Genomic DNA, 12,869 nt, shown 5'->3' on the forward strand with positions numbered 1-12,869 from the left:
TATGGTTCTTAGATGTGGTGTAATTATAAAACTTGTACTCAGAGGTGGGCAGTAACTAGTTACAAAAGTAACTAGTTACTTTTTGAGTAACTGTAACGGTAACTTCGTTACTATTTTCCAAAAGTAACGAAACACGGTAACTAGTTCCTATTTTAGCACTTTTTCAACAGTTACAAGTTACTTTTGTATTGAAATTTTAGTTTTTAATTGCCGTTTATTTCTCTGCACGTGTTTGTGTCTTGTTTAGTGCGTGTTTGCTGCGTTTTGCGCAATAATGCATTTTTCTCGCACAGGTAGCGGCGCAGCAATGCGCATGCGCGGTTCTACTTTTGTTTTGTGGTTTGGTGGAGAAGGGTTGCCATATTGGCGAATTTATCGCCAAAGTCCAGAAATCTGGCGATTTTTTTAAGACGTTTAGCTTCATATTTATGATTTGGCTCTTTTTTGGCAATTTTTAATAACTGATTTGGCTAAATTAATTGTTTTTGGCGATTAATCAATATGTACCAAAGACAGGCAAGACACAACAATACAACAGGGTTGAGCATTATAATAATATATTTTACTGTACATATTTACAAATGAGTTTAACAGTCAAACATTTTCGGTTTAACTTAAGCCCTCATCAGGAACCTGAAAATATTTATAAAAATGCAGTAAATTTCAACTTCTTGAAGGTAACTGACTAATGACTATAAGCATCAAGAAACACGCAGCGATTAAAAGCAATTTGTTGATGCTTATAGTCAGTTAGTTACCTTCAAGAAGTTGAAATTTATTGCATTTAGTGTAACGCTTGCAATGCCTCTAAAAAGATTGTCTGACATTAAAACCAGAGCAACAGCATTGCTGCTTGCTTGCCGTTGATGGACGTTCTTGTGGAAGCAATACAAACCAGATTTGGTCATTGGTTCGAGGACAGCGACTGCATTCCACCCACAATTTAGACTTATCCGTGTTTAATGCCTGATCATTAAGCGACAATGCTGAATGGAAGACCAAAATAAAACAGAACATGCTTCAAGCACTTGAAGAAGCAAACTGCTCTGCTGAAGAGGGGAGTAGCAGCGACACTGAAGTGGATGGTGGTAGGTAGAGCCACGGAGGACTTTTTGCACCACTTTACGCAAAAACTTAGAAAAGAAAGCAATGCGCGTTGAATCTGTTACAGGAGTATTTGGAAGCGGACCCTGAGAACAAGTTAAGCGGATCCAGATTCACAATTGGACCGATGAAAAAACTGTTTTAAAAACATAACACTCCCATTCCGTCAAGTGCTGCAGTAGAAATATTGTTTTCATTGCAGCACTTGTTCATCACCAGACTTTATTCGTTTATCCCCGACGCCGACACACTCTCTATTGACCTGACACTACCAAGACAGGCATGGGTGCGCCTCAACCGTCTCCGTACGGGCGTCGGGCTTTTCCGCTCAACCATGCACCAATGGGAAATGGCCTCTTCCTCCTCCTGTGAATGTGGTGCCGAGGAACAGACCGCAGACCACATCATTGATTGATTAAATCTTTATCCTCGGACTGGGAAAGCTTCTTGCAGAACTTAATCCTGGCAGTTTCGCATACTTGTAGACTAAAGGCTTTCAATCACTGACGTAGGCCCGGTCACCGAGATTGACAGAGTGAAGTTTCCGATTGTTGAAGTCTTGTTGCTAGGAAATTATTCCATCTATTAGATGCCACTAAATAGAGAGCAGTCCTCAACGTGCGTTGCTCAAGCGCATGCCCTGAGAGTCGAACCAGTGTCGCTTGATCTTGAAGCTTCTTCGTTCCAGAAGTGACGCGCTAGCCAATTGAACTATCGGGGCGGACATCATCAATGACTGTAACATCTTCAAGCCACCTAACGGAGTGGAAGGTTTGCGTGTCATGAATGATGAAACCAAAGACTGACTGCTCTCTAGTAGCCTTCCAGTGTAGTCCGGGAACATTGTGAATCTGGGGCGGTAAAAGGATAGACTCTCGGCCCCAGAGGCTCACACGACGACGACGATTGGGCAAGGAAGGACATTTTAAAGCCCAAAAGGGCAGGCCTGAGTGACGAGCACTTTGAAATGCTCGTATTTCTCAAAGGAAATAAACATATAAGCCACTGAGTATTTTTTTTTAAATAAAACCTTGTTGGTTTTGTATTTGTGCTGTTATGTTAGCATGGATGGCTCTAATATTATATATCAAACATTGCGGTTAAACTGGACTTGCATGCAGAGCTGGCCAGGTGCAGAATTTTATGTTCAGATTTGTGAGTAACTAGTAACTGTAACTAGTAACGGTAACTAGTTACTTTTTAAAATCGGTAACTGTAACGGTAACTCAGTTACAATTTTGGCCAAGTAACTGTAACTCAGTTACTTTTGAAAGTAACTTTGCCCACCTATGCTTGTACTATCGCATACGAGTTGCTTACAACAACTCGTACAGAATTATTCACAGTTTGTCGAGATACACTCTAGCACTATCGACATCGTATAAGGTAGCCTACAGAACGACGTTTTAACTTTTGATGCTCTCTTTAGAGAAGATGCATTTGCATAGATGCTATGCATTTGTAGAACGCTGCAAAAGATCTATTAATCCACTTTTGCGCAATGTTATGTCTTCTGATTACCATTTCAATTCTACATACAAGTCGACTCCGCTTAATTCGGACACTTTGGTTCTGCTCACTTTTGACCGAATAAAGCGGTTGTCCGGGTTATCCAGTGTCCGAATTAAGCGGATTCGACTGTATTTTTATATTCACTACAACAGTATTTTGTATGTTGGTTGATGTGCCCTGCATGGTTTTGTGTTAGTCTGGTATTTTGTGTGATCACTGTTAAAAATTTGAATTCTATGGACTTTGTGTCTGATGCAAATTAATAAATAAAATAACTAAATAAATATTATGTAACCTATGGATAAGCCTGAAGTTTGTGTTTGTTTGCAGGATCTATTTGTACTCACTCGCTTTATCAGCAATCATTTCCAAGGAACATTTGTTTGTAGTGTATTTTTACTATTGCCAATCTCAATTAAGTTTCATGTATAATCGTATATACAATGGGCTACAGGCAGTGGCGTACGCAGGATTTTCTCAAGGGGGGGGGGGCCATTGAGAGTAGCGTAGCCAGGAATTTTGAAAGGGGGGGCTTTGACGACCGGCGGGCGAAGCCCGACGGCGTTTTCGCTTAAGACGACACCCAGCGGCGGGGAGTCTGGGAGGCCTCCCCCAGAAAATTTTGAAAAATTACTTTGAATTTGGTGCATTCTGAGAGCATTTTCAACAAAAATGTGGGTATGAATATTCCTGTAAAATGGTGCTGTCAGGTGGCATAGCAAAAGGATAAGATCATGTTTTCTTCGGCATTTTTCGGAAATAAAGCTAAGTCTCTATGTTTTCTTGTTGTTAATTCCTGGCTGAGATGTTTGGTATTGGCAAAACTCGCTCTTTTAATGCAGTTTTGTTTAAAATTAGGCAAGTTTTTTTTTAACTGAAAGCATCATTCCCAAGCATAAAGAGACTGAAAGCATCATTCTCAATATCGTGACGTCACACGCGTGCCAAAGTGGGGTTGTAACCCCCCCTTGGCTACGCCACTGGTCATTGATATCCCAGTATGGTCTGATGGAAATTGACCATACATCCGACCATACATCCCAGTATGGTCTGATGGCATGGCCCAATGCCCCCCCCCCCCCCCCCCCTGCGTACGCCACTGGCTACAGGCCAGTCTGTGCTTACAGTAGCTATTTTCGGAAACGAAGGGCGAGCATTATGTTTACAGTTTCCGATTTTGGTCAGGCTACTGCTCTGATTGAGGTCTAGGCTATTGTAAAGTTTTCACGCGATTTCTCGTACTCAATTATTTAAAAAAATAACTATTTAAATTTGTCTAAATTTGTGCAAGATTGAATACTATAGCATTATAAAGAATATTGAGATTATGAATCATTAGCCTATGTGTGGCGGCGCTCTTCAACCTTTTTGTCATCGCGGAACCCCTGATTTGCTTTCACGTTTGTCAAGGAACCACCACTAACAGAAACATTAAAACAATAACGTTCTTGAATAGCATAAGAATGAACAAGGGACACAACAACTATCATGCTTCTTTTTCGGCTATGAATTGCACTCAACTTCTTGTTAACTAACCAGTGTACAATGCAGAGCGTAAATCTGGCACGGTGATTTAAAAAATGAGAAGACCCATCAGCAGTCCAGTTTTAATCCGGTAATGTCCCCATTGCCGAGGGTAGCCGGATTCGCCTTCACACCCCGTTTCCACATCGATCTGTCTAACGCAATCGCCTTTACACCCCGCTTCCACATCGATCTGTCTAACGCGTCCTCTCTTGTCAAGCCCACCTTGCTACTTTCTTCTTCATCTTGCGTTTTTCACGTTTTCTTGGGCCTTCCTTGTTTCCTACGACCATCCACTCGCAACTCCAGCGCTCTTCTCAAAACATGCTCATACCACCTCACTCCATTCGCCTTCGCCAACAATGCACTGAAATAAGAAATTAATTCCTCAGTACAAGGAACCCTCGCGGAACCTCATAACATGTTCCGCGGAACCCTTGATGAAGAGCACTCATCTGTTGCAAAAAATGGAAACAATGCTAACTCTAAAAAACAGGTTAGATCCTGGGCCCCAGAAGCTGTTGCGACTGATTTGTTTTCTGGAACCTTATTGTCAAGCGTTATTGATGGAGACTGCAGAGCGCTTGCGAGGACTTCAGTTTAATAAAATTTAATAATTGTAGGCCTAAAACACAAACTACTGAAAGGATTGTGGTCTACCACTGTAGCCTACTTGCAATTTGATATCGTCGTATTTTTGGAAACGATGTGCCCACTCAGCAGATTACTATAAATTGGTTTTTGTTGAAATTATCTTGTAGTCTACTTGATCAGAGCCGTTGAGGGGATAATTTGGGCCCGGTACCAATGAGATCCTTGGGTCCTAAAGCAAAACACTTCTAAAAAACGCACTAAATTTAACGACTAAGTGGTGGTTTCTTCATGTTCCAGGGCCCCTAAAATCATTCCGGGTCCAAAAGTACCTCTTATCAACGCTAGCCTGCTGGTCTTAAAGCTAAACAATGACAATGCAGTACGTAGCGTGTTTATTTGTTGTAGAATAAAAATTAGGCCTACTAGCCTATTGTATGCTGAAACAAGTAGTGCACTTTGTGTGCAGTCTAAAACATCAATGTATGTTCTACCTTGCGCATGTCATCATTTCTTCTGGTCTTTTACAACAGATTCCACGCTGTGTAAGTTTTTCAATGTTATCCTTGCTGGTTCATAGTGAACAAGCAAAACAGATTTGGTGTGTACTGGTTGAGTTGTTTTCTTCCTTTCATTTGTATTGATTTTGCTTTTCTTCTGTTTGGTATTCAACATTAATTGTTTCCAAGTTGTGCCTACGCTTGGAGATGACAAGCTGTTTAGTGGTTTCGCCAGTTTTCCTTTTTTAGATTTTTTGTGTTTTTGTTTATTTTTCTTCTGCTTTCTTCTTTTTCGGTGTTTCCGTTTCGCTTCTCTCTTTTTGTCTCTTTTCTTGTTTCTTTTTTTCTTTTTCATACTTGTGCTTCTCGTTTGACGAACCCTTGCTGGCCTATGATCGGTCATCTTCCGAAGGAAGAATACTCTCGTGTCTCCTTCTTTAAGATAGCTCCCGCAAAGATAAGAATTCCACAACCCATGGAGTTCTATTACAGGGTTGTTTTCATTCCCATCAGCTACGGCTTCTGCTGCAACTGGGTTTGATGGCTGATTCCTATCCAAGTCATTCTTTGAACGATCTAAAGAAATTAGTAAAAATGTCGTTGGTAACTTGGATTATTCTATTTAACGTAGGCCTACGGCACTGTATACTGACAAATGCGTCTATTATGCCCTCAGTATGCTTTTTCAAAATAGGCGGCGCTGCGCTCCATAAAAACGTTTCATGTAGGCCTACTACACAACAAGTTAACTCTTTGCAAGAAAAATGTAATTCCAAGACAAGAAACTTTAGCCCCGTTAGCTCAGTGATTACGCGCCCGCCTCAAAATCACGCGGTGCTGGTTCGACTCTCGGGGTGTGCGCTTGAGCAACGCACTTCAGGACTGCTCTCCATTCAGCGGCACATAATGAATGGAATAATTCTCCGGCAACAAGATTTCAACTATCGGAAAACTTCATTTTGGCAATCTCAGTAACCGGCCCTGCGTCAAAAGCCTCTACAAGTATGCGAAACTACCAGGAATAACCTATTAAGGCTTTGTCAGTCCGAGGAAAAAATATTCAAAAACCAAACCAACTTTATATTAAAACGAAACAAAAATTATCAAAATTAAAAACACACTTTTGAACAGTTTCAGAGACTAAATTGCCAAAGCAACTTAAAATGTGATTTGTTCGTTTGCACTGACATTGTTTAAAAATGTAGTCAACCAGAGGCCACTTATAACTTAAATTATCAGAATTAAGTAAAAAAATACTTTTCTTCGTATCCAGGCTTACGTCAGGTATTTGACGATTAATATTACTGTGAGTGTGCGGAAAGGCAAGGAAGCCAATCTCCGCGTCCACCTTTAGGCACGCCTTTAAGTGTCCTGCTAAAGACACTGATACATGCTCTTGAGCGGTCTCCAACCGGTGCCCTTTCGAGCGTCGTACCAGGGCTTTCACAACTTCGCTATAGGCTACCACAGTTAAAAATAAACTGATTTCAATATTATTGGTTAGACAAAATATTGGTTTATAAGCAAGTTTTACCAGCGGAACGTTTCCTTTTTTTGTAAATTCTCTTCTTGTCTGGAATGTCGTCAATAGATCCCTTCATCACAGCCCAGACTTTTACGTAAGCGGTGACTGTTCTTCCGTCTTTTCCTTGAGATTGTGGAAAGTCAACTGTGCCGGAAATTGCTGACTCGACCACACGCGACGTCATTTCTGGCATTAGGTTCAGAATCGTTCCAGTTAGCACAACATCAGCACTTGCTGAACGTGTGTCCAAGGTCGCTGCTAAAAGTTTAAAGCAATATTTCAATGTTTATGCTTAATGTAAAATATTGAACTATCTGCAGCAATAGCTTATTCGGTGGAGCACCTGACTTTGTGAAGAAAGAAATGGCAAGGTAACAAAACAACAGTTGAGTTCAACTCTCGGGGTGTGATCTTGAACAACACACATCAAGGTCAGCTCTTTATACAACGGCACCTAGCGGATAGAATAACTCACATTCAACAGGCGAAAACTTTGCAACAAATTGTTTAGTTCAATAATTTCACTTTCCAGTGTAGGCTATATTCAGGGCTGCCTTCGACATGGACTCCAAAATACATTGTTTTTCAAAGTAAGGACAAATCTTAGAAATAAGGACGGTATAGCAATCTTAGCTATAGTGGAAACTACAATGTGATGTGCTGTCAAGTTTCTGACATGTATGCAGTCTCAGATATAGATAATGCAGCGTTGCATGAGTTATCGACAGATGACTGCGTCAGACACGATTTCAAAATCATTAATTGGTTTAGAATTGATATTAGTAGGCTAATACAGTAGCCTACTGCATGTAGCCTAAGCTTATTAGTGTAGCATTGTATTCACTATCCATTGCAGATACAAATTGTTCTCAGGTTTTGCAACACAAATAGTTCATCAATAAGATTAAAAATGATCAAGGTTTTGCAGTGATCAAGAAAATATCAAGTGTTGCGAAATAATATTATAAAGAACGTCATTTATCGAGCGTGTAAACTGCTTTTACATCCATTTCGCGATGTTCTATCTCCAGTGGCGTGGCAAAGTTTCTGCCCACTTTTATTTGCTTTGAATTATTTGTAGATTGCAAGCAAGCTATAAATCTTACACAATTTGCCGAAAGTCATTATTCACAACGTGTTTTAACTTTTAAGCCCATTGTGTAACTGCTTAGGCCTATCACCAATTTGTTAAATTTGAACCAATAAAGTTTTCGTAGAATTTCCAGTGAAGGAAACCAAATACGTAGCCTACCAAGACGTCACCTTTGGACTCAGGGCTTCAGTAGTGTTTTTTATGATAAAAGATGATTGCCACGAAAGGTTTCTATTTGGAAATTTGTAACTTCGCCTAATTTGTAAAGTTTTTCTTGATTGCATGCCATAAAGTCGACCTATATCTTATTTGTCGCTTAGCGGTTACGGTTCATCAGAGGGTGTAGCCAGCAAAGAACTTCAGGGAGAGCAAATAAGTAGCCTATTATAGCGCTAGCGCATGTCAGTGAGCCCGGCAACGAGCACTTTCAACCTAAATGAATAGTAAAACTCTGACGAATGATTCTGTAATAGAAGGTAATAATTTAAACTATTTCTGACTACGCCCCTGCCGTTCGTGGTTGTGTTTAAAGGTAAAATATGTGATGTTCAGTTGACTGGTCAGGTTTGTGACTTGATCAGGGGCTCCGGACACTTCCTGAGAGTGGGAGGATAATTTAGGCAGGGGCGGGAATAATGTTTTGACATCGACAGGAGGCTTATTGGATTATTTGATCACATATACTTCTGGGAGGTCGCCCCCAGACCCCCTTTGCATTACTGAAAGCTTAGTGTCTTGTACGTACAGCGTCTTAGGCGACATGTTTCGCTCCGAAGGCGCAAAATTTTTGCTTTTCAGCACGATTTAAAATCAAAAAAATATTTCAACAAATCTGAAATCGCGAGCAAAAGTTCTTTAACATCTGCCACATTTTTTGAAGTTTTGAGACAATTTTGACTGGAAGAGGTGAGGGGACGTACGCAAAAATCCCTCTCAGTAGCCTATTCTTCCGTGACTCAAGTCCTCCAAATTTTGCACATAAAAGGTTAGATTTAAAAGGTCAAAGCTAGGCCTACATTCAACTCAGAAAAAAATAAAATTAAATCTAAAATGCATTAACTTTTACACAACTGAAAATAGAGAGACATCTTGATCGATACTACAGGAAGGCCGTGTAAATGCGCCGTGTAAGAAATAACAGTAAACAAAAAATGGAATTTTACAAATAATAATATTATTTAAAAATAAATAGGAATTTTACTTGACTCAGCAAATAGCTGTCCTTTGCCTCAGTTGCAAATAGCTGTCCCTATCCCTTGCAATCAATTTTAAAAGCCACTCATCGCCTCTCCATCAGCAAAATCGCATGGCATGGCAAAACCATCAAGCCCCGCTGGTTCAAACAAAGGCGAAGGGAAGCTATCAGTGGCGTATATTCAGGGTGTTCAAGGTGTGCACTGCACACCCCAAGAAATCCAGAAAAAAAGAAAATTTCCATCGGTTGTCGATGTTCTTTACTTTCATGATATACAGCTTGGCGAGTGCTATTTAAAATAAACAATTAAGAAAAATGACGTCACAAGGCAGCGAAAAACAGCAATGGTTTTAGGTCAGCCAGGCTGTGCACTCGCTGATCTGCACACCTTGGCGCGTCATTGGGGGAATCCCAGGCAATAGCAAGTTTTAGCTTGTTGGATTAGAGTTTGAGATGATCAGCGTTGGAAACAACTTTTGCTAGAACTGAAGCAAAAGCAAGCTTTCTACGACGATGTAATTCAAAAATTTATTGCACAAACAAGAAGAATCGAATTATGCTATAGATGAATTTTACTTCTGTAGTCGAGGTGTTAAACATTTTCGTTTTTACTAAGTAGTACGGCGGGTAAAAGTACAGCCGACCAACATAGCAATCGACTATCTTTTCTTGTTTATTATCGAGTTGCTTTGCTATTGTTTTTCGTTTTAACTTTCACCTGTTTGTTTTTAATTCGCTTGTACATTTCTCAAGGTGTTGCGACCGTGCCTAATCCTTGCATGAAGTAAATCATTTCCATCTCGAGCACGCTTTAACTTTCGCGTTTTTTCAGACTCCTGCTGTATTATGGCAAGTAATATTGTTCGTTTTGATGGTCGGAAATAAAAAGTGAACTGAAGTATGTGACTTTAGAAATGCAACTTAATGTTTGATATTTTTAAGTCTTTCATTCAATGCGCTGTCAAATAAATATCTATTTTGTATTCTTCTCCATTCCGACAACATTATTTTTGTCAGTTCTGTTCATGTTCAGAATTTGTGCTGAAAATGCTCTCTGAACGTACCAAATTCAATGTTAATTTTAAAAATTTTCTGGGGGAGGCCCCCCAGACCCCCTGCTGTTGCTTTGCCGTCACTGAACACCCTGTCAAAGTGGTCACGGTACGCCACTGGAAGCTATCTCCGCGGAAAAAGCCGCCGAGTTACAACGATTCATTGAAACAGTGCAACTGCAGTAGATTTCGTTTGTGAGTGGTAAAAAAGCGAAATTAAACAGTTTGTAGCAGTGAGAAATTATGACATCACACATAGCGCATTGTGATGCGTATATTTTTGACAGGATACATAGTTTAGCGTTGTCTTGCGAGTTGGAGTTTCCAAGCAAAAAACTCAAAAATTGTGCAACAAAATAAAAAAATGAAAATAAAACACAGAAGTAAAAAAATATTAAAAATTAAAGTTTTATCTCTACATTAGTGGGAGGTAATTTTGTATTAGTTACCCCCCACTCCAATTGGTGGGGGGTAATCACCCCAGCGGCCCCCCCCTCTAACGGAGCCCATGGACTTGATCACGACAATAACGCTTATTGTTCGCTCTCAAAATAAGGTTTATTTTCCCGACTACCTATCATTGACCACGCTCTCAAAGAAACAATAATAGGCTACTTTCTAAAAGAAGTGTGATGACAGGACTGACTCGTAATGACTTGAGGGAAAATGATCCATTCCGTGTAGTTGTAGAGCAAAAGCAGAAAAAACATTAGTGTAGGCTAATTGCAACTTACTTGCTTCTCCTCTCACGGAACATTGTCTTCTCAACTCTGTAGATTTCCTGACCCCTTGTGACGTCAACGATGTCGTCACTTGACAAACAAACACAAGCAATAAAACTTTCAACATTTTTGAATTTTTCGTAACAGCTTTTATAACATCTTAAGGCAGTTTCAGAAGACTACAAGGAACGAAAAATTAAAGGAATGCCTTGACATCGCCAGAGCAGAAAATCATAATCATAGAAACAAAGCTGTAACCTGTAAGCTCTATTTTTTATTTGTATACAGCACATCACTGAGTTTAATACATTATTAACTTCAAAGTAGTTTACACAATCAACAAGCCTTACTTTATGTAAACACTTTCAACCATGAAATGTTTATAACGGGACGCTGCATTTATGAATAAACTCATATAATCTACAACTCTGCAGTCTAGGCTAGCCTGTCATTCGGATATCCATCATGCCACTCCACATTCACTTTGATAAAACTAAAATACTGTACTAAATGTAGCCAGAAAAGTCATTTTTCGTCATTTTCTTTTCTTACTTTATGTTGCAAGTGGGATATCAATAAGCAAAGAAAAAAACAGCCTATTTTCGATATGTGCGTTCGAGCGATAATTTATTTTTTTTATTGAAAGTAAAATTTGTAATAAACGTCACGCTGAGAATAGACACAATGGCCCGAGATCCAGTTAAGCCGCTTTCATAGCTTGCTGTACGCATGGCTGTAAGTACCCATTTGAGGGCCGTTTATACTTTGTTACAAAAACATGTCAAACTGTAGCCTACATCTTTTATATGGCGTTTCGAGCAAAATCGAAATCATTTTAAGCAACCAAACAACTTGATGCTACTTCATTTACTACAGGCTGCTTTGAAAAAAATATTAACTTCCTGATTGTCCTACCTCGGCCTTGTGATTGTCCTCTAACTCCACGGTATCGATTATCGCACTTATCACGATTAATTGTTCACTTTCGATAGTGAAAACATATCTGATTGTGCTGATATTAAAGTACAACTCTTCCTTTCACAATGTTACATACTGGTATTGAATATTTTCATAAAACGAAGGTTAATACATAAAAGATTTCGAGACTGTGAGCAAATTTGCCTTTCTGTCTGATGCGATGCTTTTCTTCTGTTGGACGGCTGTGATCACTTATCATTGAGTGGACATTTAAATACGTTGAAATGCTGCAAATAGTCCTTTTTGTCGCCAAGTTGAAACTGTCCATCGTTTTCTTTCAGCAAACAATACTTTGCTTTATGATAACTTTCCAACGAGCAAACAAGCCCGTTTGAACAAATGCACAGAAGGAATAGTTGACAATAAGCGTTTAAGCGTCCTTGGATAATAAAAACAATTTTTAAGATTGAAAAGCAATACAAAGTGTTGGTCACTCGCCCGAATCAGGTTAATTGATTTGTATTTGCATCACACTCAAGATGGTCCATATTACAATCACAAATAAAAGTAAAACAAAGCAAATACACAACTCCAAAAAGCAAATAATTATGTTCATGCCACCAGGCATTGCTTTCAATCGAAAATATTAGCCTATCATCTTCATTCAAGCTGGAACTAAACATCGCATTGGAAATTCTGGTAGCCTATAGTCTACTTGAGCATGTAAAAATCATAAAATGAAAAAATACTATATCGAAACTGCTAGCGGATTTAGGGGTGACCTGTGATTACATGCCCCACCAAACACGAAAAAACTTTCCAATTTTATTTTATTTTTTGCAAAATCTTCTCGGTGATTTCGTCCGCTCAACGGCATTACATCAACTTAACCTTCGTCTATTCAAGCATAGGTACATATTGTTAGTTTTGCGTTTTTAAAGTGTTTCAGCATTTTTACTAGAAGCCCTATCGACCTGAAATTTTCTGACATCTCTACATTGTTGACCTGACATCTTGATTGCGTAGGGGAAATTTAAGAAAAAAAACTTGGCACGTTTCCGAAATAGGGGCCAAGTTGTTTTTACATCCTTGACAAGCGGCAAAAACTAAACCTAACCTTAAAATTGTACCTT

The 12,869-nt window shown here is 39.4% G+C and overlaps 1 protein-coding gene across 2 annotated transcripts; it reads right to left on the reverse strand.

The window, feature by feature from the left end:
• Nucleotides 1–4,213: 4,213 nt before the first annotated feature.
• On the reverse strand, nt 4,214–10,990 carry LOC145771919 (uncharacterized). Of its 2 annotated transcripts, XM_082583682.1 has the most exons (4): nt 10,831–10,990; nt 6,766–7,014; nt 5,226–5,807; nt 4,214–4,507 (listed from the first exon to the last, which is right to left on the reverse strand). In XM_082583682.1, the coding sequence occupies exons 1-3, from the start codon at nt 10,943–10,945 to the stop codon at nt 5,239–5,241; spliced, it is 933 nt and encodes a 310-aa protein (XP_082439808.1). In that variant the 5' UTR covers nt 10,946–10,990; the 3' UTR covers nt 4,214–4,507; nt 5,226–5,238. The 2 variants fall into 2 exon arrangements, with proteins under 2 accessions (XP_082439808.1, XP_082439807.1); XM_082583681.1 differs by lacking the exon at nt 4,214–4,507 and having other exon boundaries at nt 5,110–5,807.
• Nucleotides 10,991–12,869: the final 1,879 nt, after the last annotated feature.

This window comes from Aplidium turbinatum, chromosome 6, assembly GCF_918807975.1.
Source record: "Aplidium turbinatum chromosome 6, kaAplTurb1.1, whole genome shotgun sequence".
NCBI lineage: Eukaryota > Metazoa > Chordata > Ascidiacea > Aplousobranchia > Polyclinidae > Aplidium > Aplidium turbinatum.

What these genes read in the sequence shown, in the direction of transcription:
- LOC145771919 (XM_082583682.1), bottom strand. Translation starts at nt 10,945, where the DNA reads ATGTTGAAAGTTTTATTGCTTGTGTTTGTTTGTCAAGTGACGACATCG. An exon ending in TTCCGTGAGAGGAGAAGCAA is followed by an intron (nt 7,015 to 10,830) that starts GTAAGTTGCAAT and finishes TTAAACTTTTAG; the next exon opens with CAGCGACCTTGGACACACGT. An exon ending in AAAAAGGAAACGTTCCGCTG is followed by an intron (nt 5,808 to 6,765) that starts GTAAAACTTGCT and finishes TAATTTCTTTAG; the next exon opens with ATCGTTCAAAGAATGACTTG.